The sequence below is a fragment of the Mus caroli genome, unplaced genomic scaffold (genome assembly GCF_978045245.1).
Source record: "Mus caroli unplaced genomic scaffold, Mus_caroli_1 scaffold_7, whole genome shotgun sequence".
Classification (NCBI taxonomy): domain Eukaryota; kingdom Metazoa; phylum Chordata; class Mammalia; order Rodentia; family Muridae; genus Mus; species Mus caroli.
In genome coordinates, this window is record NW_028227262.1 from 131,606,844 (window position 1) to 131,627,044 (window position 20,201).

The 20,201-nt window shown below is 41.8% G+C and overlaps 1 protein-coding gene across 1 annotated transcript in view; it reads left to right on the forward strand.

The window, feature by feature from the left end:
* Positions 1-19,929, forward strand: part of Wnt2 (Wnt family member 2) — a 44,250-nt gene extending 24,321 nt beyond the window's left edge. Inside the window, exon 5 of the mRNA XM_021164957.2 lies at positions 16,164-19,929. Coding sequence (XP_021020616.1) covers positions 16,164-16,393 — 230 coding nt within the window. The 3' untranslated portion in view covers positions 16,394-19,929. The remainder of the gene's footprint in view (positions 1-16,163) is intronic.
* Positions 19,930-20,201: the final 272 nt, after the last annotated feature.

Sequence of the window (20,201 nt, forward strand, 5' to 3'; positions counted from 1 at the left end):
TTGAATCTATGAAGCAGCCCTAAGACATCAGGACATTGTAAATTTTTACCTGGGGAAAATGACACAAAATAATGGATTCTCCTTAATGATCACCACCAACAAAACTCTCATCCTAGCTTACAAGATCAGATGAACAGCCCTGGATCTCACTGTCCACATTGGACATCATGTATGGAAGGAGATGCATGTCTGACCACGTTTGGCTTAAACTTTGGCCCACAACTACTTCACCTATTCCCTAAGCATGATGGTGAAAAGACTGTAAGATCCAAACTTCATACCAGAGCTAGAAAATGTGCTGTCTGTCCAACAAGGGTTCTGTGGTTCTTTGATTTGAAATAATTTATGGAGTAAGGGAAATAGTCCTACCTGATTAATATTTTCTTCCAGAGAACTAAAGTCCATACTTTCTTGTCATAGGAAGTGGTTTCCGAATGCAATCAGGGGCAGAATCCCTGCTGCCCATTTAAGCTATTGAATTGATTATTCTTACATACTTAATTCTTCTCTCTCTCTCTCTCTCTCTCTCTCTCTCTCTCTCTCTCTCTCTCTCTCTGTGTGTGTGTGTGTGTGTGTGTGTGTGTGTGTGTGTGTGTGTGAAGTGCATGTGAGTGTTGGTACCTGCCAGAGGCCAGAAATGTCATATCCCCTGGAGCCAGAGTTACAGGTAGTTGTGAATCATTTAGCATGCATGCTGGGTTCCATAGCTGGATCCCCTGCGAGAGCAGTAGGCACTATTAAAAGCTAAAAGCCTGAAACTCTGCCCCTTAATCATATGGACATAGATACATATACAATGCCCACTGCACACCATGTCTTGGTCTGCACACTCCCACCATCTCTCAGCCATATGCAATGCCCACTGCACACCATGGTTCAGTGTATGTGCCTCGCCAGCTCTCAGCCTCCTGCTTTGTAGGAGTGGAAACTGAAGCTCGTGGAGGCTAAGAACTTTTCAGGATTGTCTGTCTGTCTGTCTTTTCCATCATTTTATTCTGCCTCTAGCAGTCCTATAGCACAAGAGCACACAGTTAAAGGACTAGCTTCCATAGTTAGATAAATAATTTAATCTCTTATTTCTACACTTTCTTAGAAATATTTTGACTTATCTAATTTAAAATTAGGTCAATATTTTGGTCCTGTTCAAATAGAGCCTGGTCTTTCAAGTACACAGTTCCAATAACAGATCACATTTCCAATACATTTACCAGATTGTTTGAAATTTTCTGAAATAAATTGAAACGATGCCATTTATAGCTGTGTTTGAGAACATGCCAAAGTCACCCATGTGACCTGCAATGTTTCTTTTGTAATTTTGGTAACTACATGTGATTGTTTTCATAAAAATAAGACTCAAATGCCTTATATGACATAGGTTATTAAGAGAATATTTCTGATAGCTAATATTTGGATTATGCAAATAGTCACAGGTGTGAGGTGTAGCGACATTTGCTTCACCTACACACTGGTTGAATTTTGCCCTTTGACATGTGACTGACGGCTGTCTTCAGTTGGGCGTCTCCCTGACTGGGATAACCTTCTTGGTGTGTGCCTACTAAAGTTGGTCTGCACCACACTGAACATTTCTGGGTAGGGAATCTTCCTGGAGCAGCCTCTAGCCTGTTTGTGGAGATAGAGAGATGTGAAAGATAATTCTGAGACCCATGGGAATGAAGGCTTCCTGCATCTAACTCACAGAGGGCACAGGAATCTCCCTTTGTGAAACAAGGGTATTAGGACTTTCAGTCTACACAAAGGATGCAGCCAGCATGAGTCTACAACAGAATGAACACACACTGTGCTACAATAATCCTATGGACTAGACAAGCTCCAAGGTAGACCAAAACTTTGTAGCCACATTTAAGTCAGGACATGCACTCCTCTTGGTTGTTTCTTTGTCTTTGTTTTCTTTATTCAAATTCATAACCATTCTTCCCTATATTTAATCTTCCCTTTCTAAATAATTGATTTTGAGTCATGAACACTAATGTTCAATTTCCTGGGCACCTTCTCCCTGAGAGAACTACAAGAGTAAGAGTGGAGATCAGGTAGGGCATTGGTGGATGGGGGGGGGGGTGAGTGGTGTTTGAACTGCTTGGTTATGCTGTTCTGTCTCCCTGCATCTTGTTCAGATTAACAGAGCACAGGACTCTTCAGGAGTGTATTCCAGCTGGGTTTGTGCACTGCATCTACAGGTCTACTTCATTATTCTCCATAATTCTCCATTCTTCCTCAGAGACCTGCTGGGTCAGAATCAGGAGATCCTCATACTTTTCAAACTTAAGAATAAAGTTTAGAAAAATCAATGATTTGGTGGTCCATGGTCCTGGTTTACTCCTATTATCAGAGAAGAGGATATCCAAGTCTCTGATCCTTAGAAGGGTGAAAAGTGTTCTTATTTGTAGAGCTCTGAATAGATATCACTAAAAAAATACCCCCTGTCTTGGTTCATGTGGCATAAAGCACTTTTTTTTCCACATGTAGAAACTCCACTGCAAGTATCTTGTTTAAATGATTACAACCATTAAGACTTCTGCTGCAATTTGCTTGACATCTTGGTTATCAAGTCATCCTCTTCCATGACATAATGATACCACAATGAGTCAATTTTGATGAGAACCACAGAGTGGCCAACTTGAGTGATTCTGGTGAGGACAGATCTCACTCAGTAGAGATGCTGGGAGCATTGGTTGAGTTCCTGACAGGTCAGGTCTGTTCTACATCCCTTACATGTATCTAACTTTTGGAGCAATTCCCCTCATTTTCAGATCAATAAAATAAAATCCCAAAGTTTTGTAATTTGCCCAAGATTTCATTGCCTGGAACTAGTTAACACGTAAAATGAATAGATAAAAATCAAAACAAAAATCCATATTTTTCTCACCATACTACTTTCCTCAGATTTGGATTCTGTGGAAAGTGTGTGTGTGTGCAATTTCTATAATAAAGATACAGTATGAAGATATGGGACTTTAATTTGAGGGTGCCCACAAAGCTGAGAGTTTAAATCTGATCACAATTAAACAGCTACATTTAGAGTATGTTCAAGCCCTTTGTGTTTAGAAGCTTTCCAAGATTTTTTTTTCTTTGTTTTTTTCCTTTTGTGTACTGTGGGTGTGTGAATGTGTACATTCCTGTGCACGCTCAGAAGAAATTGTCTTCTTTATACCCACAAGGCAGGATCTCTTCTTACTGAACATAAAGCTTGCCATTTTGACTAGCTTGACTGGCCAGAGAGCTTCCCAGATCCACTCGTTTCTGCCTCCCAACACTATGATCACAGGTACACACAAGCCATGTCTGGCTTTTACCTGAATGCTGGGGATTTGAACTCAGCTTCCCCTGTTTGCACTGCAAGCAGTCTTTTGCACTACGCCATCTTCCTAGCCCATCGCATCATTATTTTTAAAGGAATACTTTTAATTGTTCCTAATAAATGATGAGGAAAAATATCTTGAAGAAGAAATTGTGGAAACAATAACTAAACACGTCCCCTTGTTTCTCTTCTGAAGAAGACAAGTATTTTCTGATGATCAACTAAAAACACCTCCATTTGCAGCACATTTTGCCAGGATACTAATAGCACATTTTGCTGGGGTACTAGCAACTGCAAGAGGTTGGGCATGTGATATTTTGCAGGCCAGAGTGGAGGCCACGTCTTAAGAGAGGGACTTTCCGAGATGAGCCCTGGTGACTTCAGAGCTATCTAGTCTGGTGATTACCCCCAGGCATCTGTAAATCAAAGCAACCCTTCAGTTAAAGATAGGTCCATGTGTAATGAAGGAATGAGGCCTTCCTCTGCAGAGGAGGTGTCTGCACCTAATCACAGACCACTTTCAAAGGCAATGATGTAAAACCCTGACCTGGGCTAGAGGTCATTCCGAGGTCTCTTCTCCAACCAGAGGAAACAAGTAAGCCTCCACCTCTTCCCCAGTCAAGTTCAAAACAAATGGAACTCTTAGGTAACATGTTGTTCACTAGGAACCCAAAGCTCAATAGGCAGCTGTTCCTGGTGGCAGTATTTGTGCCTTCTTTTATGAACTATAGTTGGCAAAGAATTCCTTGAAGTCTGTGGCAATCCAGCTCCTAAAATCATTGTGTTCAGAGACTCATAGTCTAGATAAGTCTTGTGTTGTGGCCTGGCTTGTAGACACTCATGAATACTGACTATATCCTGGGTGTTATTAAAAACAAGGAAATACGATTTTTTTGAATATTCCAAAATACATTTTTATTGCAATTATTTTTTTCTTTTTTTATTAGGTATTTTCTTCATTTACATTTCCAATGTTTTCCCCAAAGTCCCCCATGCCCTCCCCCCCCCACTTTCCCCCCACCCCCCACTCCCACTTTTTGGCTCTGGCATTCCCCTGTACTGAGGCATATAAAGTTTGCAAGACCAATGGGCCTCTCTTTCCACTGATGGCCAACTAGGACATCTTCTGATACATATGCAGCTAGAGACAAGAGCTCTGGGATACTGGTTAGTTCATATTGTTGTTCCACCTATAGGGTTGCAGACCCCTTTAGCTCCTTGAGTACTTTCTCTAGCTCCTCCTTTGGGGGCCCTGTGATCCATCCAATAGCTGACTGTGAGCATCTACTTCTGTGTTTGCTAGGAAATAAGATTTTAACCAATGGGTGAACTCTATCTAAATACTGCTATTGTGCAGCCCATACCAAGACATTTTAACTCCTTCATTTCTTTACTGAAAAAAATATTATTGAGATTGTGCTATGTGCACATAAACTGTGTCAGTGCACAGGCAAGAAGGTGGAGTTGCTTGGTCCTTGTCCTCAAGGCTTCGTCCACCATGTGATCGTAATAGGTAGTCCAGGCTGCAGCCAGGCAACGTTACACAATCTAGGTGACATGGAACACTCAGTCTCAGATGGGTGAGAAATACTGTGTCTTAGGCCCTGATCCTTGCTCCATTGCTATGTACAAGGACTTCTTACTGTAGTCCTTACTTTGACAAGATAAAGAAGTCATTCATTGGTTTATTCTCTGACACTTACAGAAATTAATGAATGACTGTCTAACAGGTACAAGGAGAGCCAAAATGAGGCTGTATTGATATGTTCTAGTGAAGCTTCTAACCCGCCATTTTCACAGAAAATTGTTAATTACACTCTAGTAAACAATCTTTTACAATTTGTAATCTTACAGCTTTCTACAATATCTTTAGCCATTCTCTTGCCTCATCCTGAATTTAACCCCCTGCCTAAATGATTCATTTAGATTTCTCACACTATCTTCACTGGCTTTGTTCAGAGTTGAATTGATTTGTCCCACTCAAAACTTATTTTCCTCTAAAGAAAATGGAACTACCATTGATGACTGCGGTGACCAGGTCATCAATATGCAAGCCAATTGTCATTCTCCCTTCTTATGTGGCATGTCACCCACATCAGGACCTAGGAAACATATAGGGGTCCTGTCTGCTTCTCTATGTTTATTGCTGCCCCAGGGGCCTAAGACTCCATTTATACACTGTGCAGTGTTTAATTCTTAGTTACCTCTCTGTCCCACCAGGCTCCGCTGGAAATCATGTGTTGGTAGGAACACCCTCTTACTTATATCCCCAATATCCATCCAGCAAATAAATGTGGCAAATTGAGCTGAAAGGCAAGCTGTAAACCACATAGAATATTGATCATCTGGTAGCTTAATTCTATAGATTTATAACTCAAAGATAGCTTGGTCTCCTTGCAGAGAATTACAAAGCATGTTTTTTTTGTTTTTGTTTTTGTTGGTTGGTTTGTTTTTTCAATGGTTATAGTGCACAACCTGCAAAATTTTTCCCATTTAAGCTTGAGTGTTAAATAGAACTTTTGCATTAATAGTTATCTCCCAAGGGTCGTGATTATGTTATGTTGCTTGTTGATCCTTTCTCTGTGCAAACGAAAAAATGCCAAATTAACCCAGCAACAGACTGCGTCTCTGGATTTCATTGCTCAGGATACTCAGCCCTCTTACTCATCATTTGCTGCTGGTTACCTCCTCTGATTCCATTGATAACTAAAGCAACATGCTGTTTTGCTTTAATCCAATGGAGTTTAGTGTGTGTGTGTGTGTGCGCGTGCGTGTGTGTGTAATACATATTATATTTTAGTATATTATAACCTAGTGCAGTTATTCTACAAATATGCTATCTTTCAAAAAATATAAATATAAACAGTACTAAAATGCTAAACTGGCATTGGCAATCAGAATGAATGTAAAACTCAGTAAACAAATTTTAAGTCATTTTCTATATCCAATTATTTGACTTCATTTGAACCATTAACAACAAATTAATTATCAAACAGGTGTGTTGTCTTTTCTGTGGGGGGTGTAGGTGGGAGAAACCTATATTATATATAGCATTTCTAATTGCTATATTAATTGTTTAAGACCAAGTGCTTTTTAAAAGTACATTAAAATAATAAAATTAATTATTTTCTTTTAGCCTTCCCAGTGAAATCCACTTTAAACGATAAATCCCTTCTTTTAACTAATGGAAATTTTACATTGTTAGGGAGCTGTCAAGCCTGCATTGTGGAACGGGCATCTTACAGACTGCAGATTGTTCTCCACTGCTGTTTCTACTGATTGGGTGATCATGGAGAAATTTAGTGCTCAGCTTCTCTTAATGTATGTTTTACCTTGTAGTCGCCAAGGTTCTGATTTAGCACTGCATACAGTGCTCATTTGACTCGAGTTTGTAGTTCAGAGCCTTCACCTGATGCCACAAACTCACTTAAGTTATCAATATGAATTCTACCATTTCAATATAAGCTATGCTCTGATATGGTACCACATATATATAATATCAACTCTCCACTTGATCTTAGCCAAAAGGCCGAGAAGCGATAATATCAACTCTCTAAGAGACTTCAAAGTCAGCTGGGGCTACATATAAGGCCATACCATAAAAAAAAGAGAGAAAAAGAAAAAAGAAAAAGATCCCAAACTAAATGTATGAAATTTAACAAAATAAGAATGTGCCCCATTTCTTGCATGCACTCTCTGAACACTAAGTGAACCATTTAAAGAGGGGCAAGCCTAAGTGCTGAGCAGTATACCTGCTCTGGGTGTGCGCCTGCACACTTGCACACGCTTCTTTGAAAGGTATGCTCTCGACAGACAATGGGAAGGCTGTTCTAGGTTTTTAAGAAATTGCTCTTAATCTAATATTTAATGAAAAAGCAAACATGCCCTGGCATCCGATTACTATGCGGTGTACAGAGGAAAGACGAAGACCTAACCTCTGTCCCAAAGAAGGTGGGATCTAACATTCTGATATATGGATCCAGTTTGAAGAAATACTTTCTAGATAGGCCTTTGATAGGTCAACGGAACTTGTGAAGACTGGCTGTGCTCCGTGGATGGTGTTAATGAAGGCTTGAATCTTGAAACTGTGAGACGATTATGCTTAGGATGAGAGGACAGCTTATAGATGGAGGTGACTCTTCAAAAGAACACCAGGAATTTGCTTAGTTCAGTAGGGAAGAGATAACCCATTTGGAGAGTACGGGGGTTCGGAGGAGTTCAGGCAAGAAGAGGCGAGGTAGGTATAGGGGTGAGGAGGGAGAGAATAGGAAATAACGTTGACCAGGGCAGCTAGATCAGGAATGGAGAGTCTCTCGCAATCTGGCCACAACAGTGTTAATTCCCTTGTAGCATTTGCAAGCTTAACAGGACCTGGCTGTCCTGTGCCAGTCAAACCTTTGAGCTAGAAAAATGAATAAAAATGAGTAAAATCATCTGAACTAAGTAGATACTGCCTTTCCTAAGTAGCATTAGCCTTGCAATCCTTCTTGTGAGGACGGGGGAAGGCCTGCAAGTAGATGAATGTGCGGTCTCTAACATTTGCTCTGTAACATTCTTTTGTTCCCTCAATAAATCTGTGTCATTAATGACAACGTGTAAGTCAAGCAGAGGAGAAACAGCCTATTGGATGACAGGCTTAAGTGAATCTTGCTTTATGCCCTAATGGTCAACATATGGACCTCTATCGGCCTGAGTGGCAGGAATCTGAAGATACAGGCAAAGGGAGAGAGGGAAGAGGGGGAGGGAGAGAGGAAGGGGGAGGGGAGGGGAAGGGGGAGAGGGAGAGGAAAGGGGGTGAGCAGCGCCCTTCCTCCAGGTTCCAGAGGTATGGGTCTGGGAACTATTAGCCAAAGCCCTCTGTTCCTCCTCTGCTGTCAGGAAGATGCATGTTGGTGGAGACAGAAATGTTTTTACACTGAGAACCCTGACTCCATTATTAATTTTATAGCTCTGGGGATGGGATGCTTGGTTCTGTAAGTTCCCTTGATATTGCCCCACCAAATATGATATGTGGTTCCAAACACATGCGATTTAGAAACTTCCATTCTTTGCTTCTTTTCCCATGCATATGTGAGTTCTTACTGTGAGCTGGGATGGGAATATAATGTAGGGGAAGAAAAAAAAGGTTCCTTTAGCCAGAAGCAGCATCTTACACCTTCCCATGATATATGCCCTCCCTGTCTGCAGAGACTGCCTGCTTATTGATGGACATAGAGGTTGGGCAGCCAATCTGAACCACTGTTTGGGATAAAGATGACAGGAAATCTGGAGTCTGAACCCATAGTGTTCTACATCATGGGACTGAGCACTGTCACCAGGCTGGCAACACATCTGGGCACACTTCACAACCAAAGCAAAAGAACATGTGAGCCACATACATCAAAGCAAAACAAGAGAATGGCATGAAGTTGCATGACTTTTTAAAATAAGTGTGTTAGTGAAAAAGCACCCAAGTATATGTTTGACCTTAGAAGATGACAATTTGGGAGGCCTAAGTAAGACGACCATTAGCTGAACCTATTTTTCAGATGTTTAGTTGTTATTTTTAAACTACTATCTATGCTGACTGAGAGCTTGAGTTTGGATCTACAGAACTGATGTAAAAACCAGATATGGTAGTGATTGTATCTGTTAGCACACTGGAAGCTCAGGGGTCATCCAGACTAAGATAGTGAGGAAGTCCACAAGTGTGACCTTGTTTCAAACAAGGTAGAAGGCAAGGCCCAACATCCAAGGCTGTCCTCTGACCTCTGCGCATACTGCACTTGCACTCTGTCTCATACAGTCACACACATACACACGTAACCCATACATTGGTTTTGTTTTGTTTTGTTCCCTTTTTTGCCATTTTTATTAGATATTTTCTTTATTTAAATTCAAATTTTATCCCCTTTCCTCATTTCCCTCCTGAGGCCCCCCATCCCACCCCCCTCCCCCCTGCTCACTAACCTACCCCCTCCTACTTCCCTGTCCTGGCATTCCCCTATATTGGTGCATAGAGCCTTCACAATGCCAAGGGCCTCTCCTCTCATTGATGTCCCACAAGGCCATCCTCTGCTACATATGTGGCTGAAACCTTGAGTCCCTCCTTATGTACTCTGGTTGGTGGTTTAGTCCCTGGGAGCTCTGGAGGTACTTGATGGTTCATATTGTTGTTCCTCCTATGGGGCTGCAAACCCCTTCAGTTCCTTTCAGGGTCCTTTCTCTAGCTCCTCCATTGGGGACCCTGTGCTCAGTCCAATGGATGGTTGTGAGCCTCCACTTGTAACATACATTGGTTTTAATACATAATTGTTTAATACATAATATGTTTTAAATACATAATTGTTTTTAAGAGAGAATATCAGTTTATGGGAAACCTAGCCTAGTACACCATGTTAACCAGCCCTTTTTATTTTCTCACAAAACCTTAAGTGAGAACATCATGAATTTCTGAAAAAAAATATGTGCCCCCAGTCCCTCTAAAGGCTATGAATCAGATTTGTTGTAAGTTCTTTGGAGGAGGTAGGGATGGGGTGTGAAGTATTGAGGATCAAACCTATGGCCTCATCTGTGCTAGGCAAGTATTGCAACACTGAGCTACATCCCCACATTTGGGTTTGGGGATATTGTCTCACTATCTAGATCAGGCTACCCTAGATCTCATGATCTTCCTGCTTCAGTCTCCCTAATGCTGGGATTTTAGATGTTTTCACCTACATGCATCTTATAAGTTTGTATGATTAAAAAAATTAAGGGACAGAGCAGGAAAGAGAATTTATTGTTTATTATTATTTATTATTTATTTTTAAGTATAATTCATGCTCTGTTCTAAGGGTACCCACCATTTGCTATCTGTGTAATTCTGAGCAAGTTACTGCCCCTCCATGACCTCTGTTTCCCCCATTTAAAGATCAATCATGGTAACAATATCTGTCTCATAAGTTTGTGGGAATTCATTCATTCATCACAGGGTCTAAACTATATAAATGTTCTATAAATTTTATATCTCTGGTTATGAACAAAAATGGAGAAGAGATATAAAACATAATATGGAAGGTAAAGAGAGAAAAAAAGAGACTAAATTGATTTTTAAAAAAAAAGAAGAGGAGAAAATATGAATAATCCTCACCACTGTTCAGTTTTGATCATGTGAAGCCTGCCCTAAGACTTAAGGTGAGAAAGTTTAACTGAGTTCCTCTCATGGGCTCTGCAATGGACCAAGCAGGAGTGAGTGACTCATTAATTACCCTATTGGTACTTAGGCCAAGCATATGTAAAACTAAGAAAGGAGACAGATGATAAAATCCAGCAAGCCACTTAATGAACACACATGCACACGTGTGGATACATAAACTTCATTCTAGTCTTTAATTCTAAACATAGTGGTGCCACTCTGATTTAGAAATATTGGTGGTAGGTCGTTATCATAGCACAGTTCCACTGCTCTGAGTCTTAACAAGCACTCTATGATTCCATTAAAGGGAAGCAACAGTGGCCAGTTTCACAGAGCCTGCACTCAGCTCCACACTCCACTTTAGTGGCACAGGTGCCTAAACTGCCCTTCTGCCCTCCAGTCTAGAATTACATCTAATTAGAGCTTTATTCCAAAGAGGGAGCAATTTGTAGACCTCCCCTAGGCATCCTCATCCTCTCCTACTTCATAGAATGCTCTGTGCCTCCCTGTTGGCCCATTCCCTATACCCTAGTACCTCAGGGGGGCCATTACAGCTGTAGGCTATGACCTCACCACTGTTCTTATAGCAGTGGCCCTCAGTCTTCAAAAGCTCCCTTTTATCTTCCTTCTTCTTGGCTTCATTAAGCCCCGTTTGGAAAGCAGTGGTGAGTGGCATGTTTGCCTGTCTTCTGTTTTTGAGCATTTTATAGTGGAACAATGAACTGATATACTTTTTTTTAAATTCCACTAGAGATTAAAGTCAAGGTCTTGTACATGCTAGGCAACACTCAACCAGTAAGCTCTCATCCTCGGCTCTCTTTTTTCACAGTTTACTTTAAGACAAGGTCTTCCTAAGTTGTTCAGGCCGGCCTTTAACTTATTCCATGGCCCAGGGGTAACTAGATTCAGTATCATTCTATCCCAGTCTTAGGCTACCAGGTCTGGCTCTGAAACCATATTTAGATGAAAAATTTCCAATGGCCATTGCCTTTTCCTGCCTTTTCTCCCTGAGTTTGGATGGTGTGGATTCAATTTGACAGCCAATACTTGGTTCAGAGGAAGTCCTTCCTGCCCAGTTCTGCATTTGAGAAACAATTAGATGTCCTTAGGCTTCATTCAGGTCAGTGGGAAAAGGCCACTAGGTTTTTTATATAGGCCCCACAGCCTGATTCAGAAACAAGACAGGTCACTACCCCATACCAGCCTTCTCAGATTGTCAGCCCAGGAGGAAGACAAAGAATTCAGATGTGTCACAGTATTGACAGAGTTTGACAGCTATGGTTTGGTGAGATGAAGAATGTTTATTGGTATGCAAGACTTAAAGACAAAACACAAAACATTATAAAACGAATCACCCCTGGAGTGCTGCGGTCTCACTCACAGACTTTTAGCCTCAGTTTCTACCTCCTGAAAAAGATGACCAAGCCCATGACCCCCATTTCACCTTGTTTCCTGAATCCCACGGTATCTTTAGTGAACATTTCCCTAGTCACAGCAAACTCAATATGCTAACAACTAAACTCATTGGTACTTAAAGTCTTCCCCTCCCAGGCATTTCTCTCCTTGGGGAATTACTAGTACCAATATGACTGCTTAGACCTGAAATCCCCTCTGGACCCTTCTTGTCCCCTTCCCATTCATCTATCACTCACCATATCTACTGGCCCTGTCTCTTCAACTAACTTCTCTTTCTCACCATCAATGTCTTAATCCAGGCCATCTTGCATCTGGATCCCAGTTCTGGATGGGCCTCTAACTTATCTCTGTGCCCTTATTTTGACTTGCTTCAATCTATTCAATCTCCACACATGGCTCTGCCTTCACAAACACAAATTAAACCATATTCCTCTTTGCATGGAGACCTTCAGTGGAAATCTGTTGCTCACATAGTAAAATGTAAACCCCTGCCCTGCTATCTAAAGCCGTTAACAATGCAGCTTTTACTAACATCTTCAGCCTCAGCTCTTTTGCTCTCCCCTTTGACCACTGACCACTGAATCACAGCAATGTGGAATGCCTTTCTGCCCCTCGAATAAAGCTCTTAGCTTGTGTGGCCTCCTCATCACTTCTGTCTTCCTCATTTTCTCCCTACTATCATACATAACATGCGTGGGAAAGTTCAAATAACCCTAGCTGCATTCACTATAACCATAATATAGGGAGTTTTCTCAATTAAACACATCTATACAACTTGTGCTCAATTTATAATATGAAAGAGGCTTGGTATTCTAGATGCTTCCTCATATACTTTGGTCCCCCCCCATAAGAAATATCACCACCCCAACTTCAAATATCCATGACTAGTTTATCCCAGTTCTATTCTCTGTCTAAATAAAGACTAGGAAAGCCTGTGTCATATTGATGTGTAATGATTAGCCCAAATACTTAAGGCCTGAAATGATCTTGAAGTCCTAGCTTTATCTATCTCAGTCCCCACAGCTGTCTTAAGTCTCCTTCACCATCATGCTCCTTGAGGACTTGACCGTCTCCCACACAGCCTTTCCTTCCACTCTCCCTTTAACCTATAGCATTATTCCAAGTGTATTCTTCTGTCCTAACTGTGGAGCCAAATGAACATGTTTTGGTCATTTTCTACATGACCCCTCCACCTCTATCCATACTTCAATAGATAGCCAAATGCTGATGGCATAGCCTCTGAGGCCTCTCAGCCATTGTCCTTCTGTCTTTCCTCATGGACTCTTGCCTAGATGCTTCTCGGAGCACACATTTGGCCTCCTTTCTCTCAGTCATTCTAACAGACTTAGGTATGTTTTTCTTGGATTAAAATCTACACTGGTTTTTCACCCGCCATAGACTAAGATCAAAGCTCTGCCAAGGCAAAGGATTCTTGAACCTGTTGTTCCAGTCTTCTTTTCTAAGATTTTGTAGAGTACACACCCTATTCTTCAGTCATACTGAATCTGTACTTTCATAACCTGTCTGAAGCATTTCTGCTAGGAGCTCCTTGTGCCTAGAAATGTCTTGCATCCTGTTATTTCCCTAAACATCAACTCATCCTCTGCATTGTCTCCCTAGTGCCACCTTCTTGTTAAAGCCATGCAGTTGAGGATGCTTTACCTGGTCCCCTTCCCTAACACTAATATTCATACTAAGAAATATCATTATGATAATAATTCAAGCCCCTCAGGACGGCATCTTTATTTTGCTCACTGATAATTAGGTCTCAATAAACATTTGCTAAATAATGAATGGATGGTTAACATGTGTTGAGCACTTATTATGATAGACACTTAGACATCTAATTTTATCCCATCCTTGCTATGAAAGAATGAGCTGATTTTATGCTAGCTTTGAAAGAGGGGAAGGGGACACTTACATAACTTGCCACAACCATACAGTTGACACATGCCAACACTACAAGCAGACCCTTGATTGCCTATACCCTAAACCTTGGCTTTACAGTCTGAGCTTTGTCTGCCATGATACCCTGAATATGATTCTATTGTGGTTTCCAGTAGGTCATTAGCAGATGAGATAATGATCTGGAGGCTGCAGTAGTGTCTGCACACACATCTATCTCTTCACTACATTACACCTCTGCTCAGTGTCTTAGTCACTATATTTTCCCTGCCTCCCAAACCCCAAGTAGCCAACACAGCATCTTATACATATTTATGTCTGCTAAATGTCTATCAGATGAAATAATGGGTGTGATGTTAAAAGGCAGCATTTGGCAGTGTGCATTCCTTTTGCACAATCGGTGAATTTTTTTAGGGGACTGTCCTGATGGTCACCCTGAATCCAGGCCCAGCTGCTCCCTCTTCTAACCCTTTGCTTCTTCAGCATGATGTAGGCTCAGGGCCATCCTGGCTGACCCACCCTCCACCCCGACCCGGCCCTCTGCCATCCTTCCTGTCCTCAGGAAACTCCTCTGCCTGTCTTCCTGCTTTCCGCAGCTGATCACGCACAGCAAGTCTGGCCCACACTCTGCTTTTCTTGACCTCATCATACCCTGCCTGAACCCTGCTGTTTCCCTGCTCATTCTGCACAGGCAGAGCAGCATGACACTCACACAGATAATTTCCACACAGAACAGAGAGTGATAAACAGTGTCACAAGGTATAAGTGAAAAAACTCAATTCATTATCTTTTTCTCCCTGTACTTATTTTTCTTCTGCGTGTTTGCCAGTTATGTAGCATTGTGGGTTGTAATAGAAATAGGAACCTCTAGTAAGCTAAAAGGGGCAGTTAATAGAAGGATAGCAAGCTTTAGCTGGGGTTGTAGCTCATTGGCAGACTGCTTGCCTCATATACCCAAGAGACTGTGTTCAAACCACTTTATAGGAAAAATGCTAGCATCTCTAGGTCCTCCAAGGTCAGTGTGTGGCCAGGCCTCCAGAAGAGATGGAAACAGAACCAAATAATAGTCTAACTTGACAGGATTCCTTTTCCTGATGTGCTTTATTCATATCTTCCTGTGGCTCTCTGCCTATCCACAGAGCTCAGCCTAGAGTCAAGGAGCTGGGGGCTACTGAGTTTATGTATGGCAACATTCTCCTAGGAATTCTACCTTACTGAACTGGGATGACTCAGGTACCTATCCTGAGCCAATGAAAAGGGTGATGGCGGGGGAGGGTATGGGGGACTTTTGGGATAGCATTGGAAATGTAATTGAGGAAAATACATAATAAAAAAAATATTTAAAAAAATTTTTTTAAAAAAAGAAGAGGGTGATGGCAAAAACCATGGCAACCAATGGCTCATCTTGAAAGATCATTGAAAAAAAAAAAAAGTCATTGCCAGCTGAAGGAAACTCTCTGAAATTGTCAGGTACTCTTGATTATCCCAGGGACAAAGTAAATAAAAGGTTTTATTATATTCTTTGTACGTCTTATTTCTTTGTTTAAGATAGAGGATCATGATATGTCCTGGAGTACTCTGGAACACAGTATGTATACCAGGTTGGTCATAAATTTTGCAGTGACTTTGGACATTATATATGTGAGCCACCACACCCACCTCTGTCTTTGAAATTCCTTTTTAAGAAACAGGACTCCATTTAGCAAATGTAACATTGATTAACTAATGTGACATTGATATAAGGCTACATTTGTTCTTTGAAGGGTAGGATTTATGGCCTCAAATAGGTAGTTCACACACTTCCTGTAGTGATAGGCAAAGCCAGGCGATGCCCTCCCTCCTCAAAGCCTCACATGAATGAGACCCGTTCCCCAGCAGGTACAGTTTGGGTTCTCTGTCCACTAAGTGTAAGCAGGTCTAGGGAAATGGGCTCTTCTCCTTTTCAAGGTTCAATACTTCCTACGCTTGGAGAAAGCTGGCCTTGGCCACAGCTTCCTTTTTGTGATTTGAAGTTAAAAGAGGAAGAACCCGGATAAGTCCTTTTTACTTTCTTATCTAGCCATGCTCACCCAATAGCCCTTCGATGTAAGGCCCACTAATGGCAATATGGAAAGTCAATGCAGGTAAAAGTAAGAGCTTTAGATTCAGATTACTAAGGAAAAGCCAAAGGATCTTGTCCACTTTTTCTAGCCGATACCTTCTGGACACCTCTCAGCTGCAACACAGGGGCCTATAGAACACAGATTCAGAAAGCTAGGAGGAAGTTGGGCTAGGCTCTGTTCACCAGGATGAATCTCATGACTCTTCTGTCAAGGCTTATTGTGCACTGCCCAGATGTTTCTAGTGACATCTCTCTGGCTTGTCTTCCAGGCTCCCTGGGTACAGCAGGTCGTGTGTGCAACTTGACTTCCCGAGGCATGGACAGCTGCGAAGTTATGTGTTGTGGGAGAGGCTATGACACATCCCATGTCACCCGGATGACCAAGTGTGAGTGTAAATTCCACTGGTGCTGTGCCGTGCGCTGTCAGGACTGCCTGGAGGCCCTGGACGTGCACACATGCAAGGCCCCCAAGAGTGCCGACTGGGCGACTCCTACATGACCTCAGCAGAGGTCATATTCGCCTTTTCTTCCCTCAAGGACTCCAATTACATCTTCAAAGACACTGGACCTCTGGGTTGTTTTCAGGGGGCTCTTTCTTAAGGCATGAAGCCTTCATCTCAACAGAAACCCCTTTTCTCCTCTCTGGGGGCGCCAGGACCGGGAACCACCTGCTGCACATAAGTACACCCTATTCTGTCTATCTTGGGCATTCTGATGTCACCTCTTTTCCTGCTGATTTCTTTTTGGAAATGGCATGACAGGCTGTTAGAGGAGGAGGGTCATGGCCCCCCACCACTGTCACCTGGACATTTCCTTTTTCCTCTTTGGCTTCGGGGAGAAACATCACATAGCGAAGGAGCTTCCTCTGTGTCTTCCCAGATTCTAACAGTCCAGAAAGTCTGTGCTTCCCTGGGGCTCAGGGTAGGGATGGAAAGCAGAATCAGCTGACACCAAAATTTCCTCGGATTTAAAAAAAAAAACTAAGCAAGGGCTTTAACTAAGTGATAGCTGTTGATAGCATCCTTGGTGACTGTCTAGAGAAAGATGGCTTCCAATAAACATCAGGTTAAAACATGTATGTTTTCAAAGAATTTATTGGATATTTATTGGATATTGGATATAATAGGGTGAGAATGTTTGTCCTTTCAGACTGTGTTATTTTGAACTTTCCTGTCAGCCAACACCTTAGAAAGTGATTGCTATTCCTCACTGTCCCATCAGTTTAAGGATTCTTAAGAGATGAGACTTCTCAGTGTGCTCTGGAGAGAATCTGAAAAGGGAATGGATGATCTAGCAATATTATTTAACTACTGGGTAAATATGGTTTAAAAAATAATAATAACTTTGTGAGTGGAATATCATAAATGTGCTTGTATGGCAAAAAAAAGGAAAGGAAAGGAAAGGAAAGGAAAGGAAAGGAAAGGAAAGGAAAGGAAAGGAAAGGAAAGGAAAGGAAAGGAAAGGAAAGGAAAGGAAAGGAAAGGAAAGGAAAGGAAGCAGTAAAATCCCAGTGAAATTTTTGACTAAGACTACTTTGCGCATGCCCATTTTGAGGACCAGTATACTGCTGACAGAGAGCTCTTCAGAGCCTGGGACCCACTCTCCCATACTCAGAATCCCATGAAAGTTATGTTGTATGTTGAAGAACATTGGCCAGGATTCACCAACCTTAAGGCCTGACAGTCCTGTGTTTGTTTAATGCTTGCAAGATGTGAGAAATGCAGCCTAGAGTAAGATAGCACAGGACGAATCCTTTAAAGCTGGTAACAGGACTGTATCATATTACACGCAGTCTGTAACTTGGAGACCATATTTAAACAATACAGCTGTAGTTACAGGAATATCAATGTGGAAATAGGGGTTGACTTCTGCCAGAAGAGGACATTCAGAGAAAATGGAGTGGCCACAGGCCCCAATTTATGCTTTTGGTGTTAGATGAAAGAAAATGAAGTTGATAAGTCTACTTCTCTTCAGACTGCACAATCTGGTTCTTCTTCTATATATAAATTCTTCGTAGAGCTGTCGTAGCTAATAGGATGTCTTCCAGTATACAGTCAGCATCAACTGGTACTTTCTTGATATCTCATACTTGGTCTTCATTTTTCCATCCTTGTACAAATCACTCAGCCTAAAGCTCATGGACAGCAAATGGCTGGTGTTCTTGTCAGAGCTGATATTAGCTTCTCACCCATCTCAAAATGACTGAACCCAAGTCTGTCCTCCTCTCCTCCCTTTCTTCCCTCCCCTTCTAGTGACAGGGGTCAAACCAGGGTCTTGTCCTTGCCAGGCGAGTGCTTCTGCCCCTGAGCCACATCTCCATCTGTTCTCTTGGCGTATCATGACGTCAGTAAACAGGAACAAGGAGCAGGAAAGTGGCAACTCAGGGCTTAGCACAGGGAAGACCTGGTGGGGTCACAGCTTCCGGTATCTTGGACACTGGGAAAGCTCTCATGAGGGTCCCAAAGCCACCATCTCTTTATGCTACTAAATTAACAGTGAACTCTTAAGTCCATGGATATCTTTAGGATGGGGAAGCTTTCTACAGGATAGCAGTTCCTCCCAGTTAGGGCAAACTACTCAGGAGACCTGAAGGGATTCCTGCAAACAGCAGCTGGGACCCCAGTGTCCACATAAGCAGGACTTGAAAAAGGTTCGTTTGTCCATTCAAAGGAACAAGTTTCCCTCAGATGGGCTGAGCAGAGACTACAGAATTTTAGCCTCCAGTGGATATTTATCTCTTTTTAATTATTATTGCTGAGATGTTAGATTCCTGATTTTCTTTTTATGCTGAGATATATCCCTCTGATAAGCATCAAAGAAACAAGGCCTATCCATTTGAAGCCTGTAGACTTGGCTCTAGTGTGTGAAGACATGGGGCCAGTCCCTGCAGAGGGCAGTGGGTCTCACTGCAGGGGGGACGGGGGCAGAAGAGGAAAAAGCAAGTGAAATGATCCCATCTGTTTCTATTTCCAAAAAGAGGACATTTATATTTGAAAATAATATAAACAATTAAAACAATAACTTCAAACTCACTTTCTTTAGGACTTAATGGAAGATTGATACTCTGGAAGTCTGAAATACTCTAAGACCTTGATTATCTTGGGTCATTATGAAAATTCTATCACACTTTATTAGCAAAACAAAATAAGGAAGAGGTCCATTCAGGTCAAACTCCCCCTCCTGCCCCCCTGCAAATTAAAGTCATACTAAAATTGGTTCCTTAGGCCTTGGTTAACTTTAATTAATTTCCTATACTATTGGAATATATTTTCACAATACATCTTGTCTAGTTAACTAGGGTTTCTATGGAATAATCATAACATAACCCTAAGACTTAGCCTGCAAATGGATTTTTTTTCCCAATGGATTTTCTTTACTAAACTTGTTTGCATTGCTGACAGTTGTCTATTGTCTTGACACTTGCTTTGTCGAGTAACCTTCCAATTATAGTACCCTCCCATGACCCCTTCTAGGCTGAAATCAATGTCCTCTCTCAAGGGGTCAGTTCTCCCCTCAAGTGTCTTTAGCCTTTGCAGGAAAGGAAAAGACTGGAACCATAAGCATGCTCTATTCCAGTGTGCTCCTTCACTGCCTGACAGGTTTCCAAGGGCAGGGAAGGGGTCAGGATGGTGTAAGGCTCTGCGGAACATTTGGGCATCACCAGGTTGAAACAGACACCTGAGAGGTGAAGTTATTACATTTGAGTGATGTCAGGTGATGGAACCAGATATGGAGAAAAGAACTTGCCAGCTTTGGACAGCTTTGGCCACCTTTCAAATGACTGGTCAAGTTCTGTAATCATGGGCAGTGGCATTTTCCATTCTCGTTGGTCATGCCTGCCCTTTCTGATGTTGTCGCTTCTCTCCCATCAAGCACCTTCTTCCTGAGACTCAAGGGCCCTGGATAGAACTCAAGAACCCATTGGATAGTTCTTTATACTTGAAATTATCAACATTTATTGCAAAATTATTTTTAAACCGTCACTACTATATTCCTTCATCTTAGAATTATTGCTATTAAACAAAACAAACTCAAGTGTTGGGTTTTTTTTTCAAAAAAGATAATCTTTCAAGTCGGAATACCAAGCTTCCCAGTGACTATCCCAGGCATCATAATTTAGAGAAGATCCTTGCCATCAGTGGTAGAGTTACAGCAGACCATCTCAGAGCCCCTGCATGGCTGTGCTTGAACACCCCTGGACCATATTCTCAGCTTTTCAAGTTTGGCCTGGGGCTTGTGTCTCACACAGCTGAAATACATTCATCCATCCCTCACACACACACACACATAAACACACAAACACATGC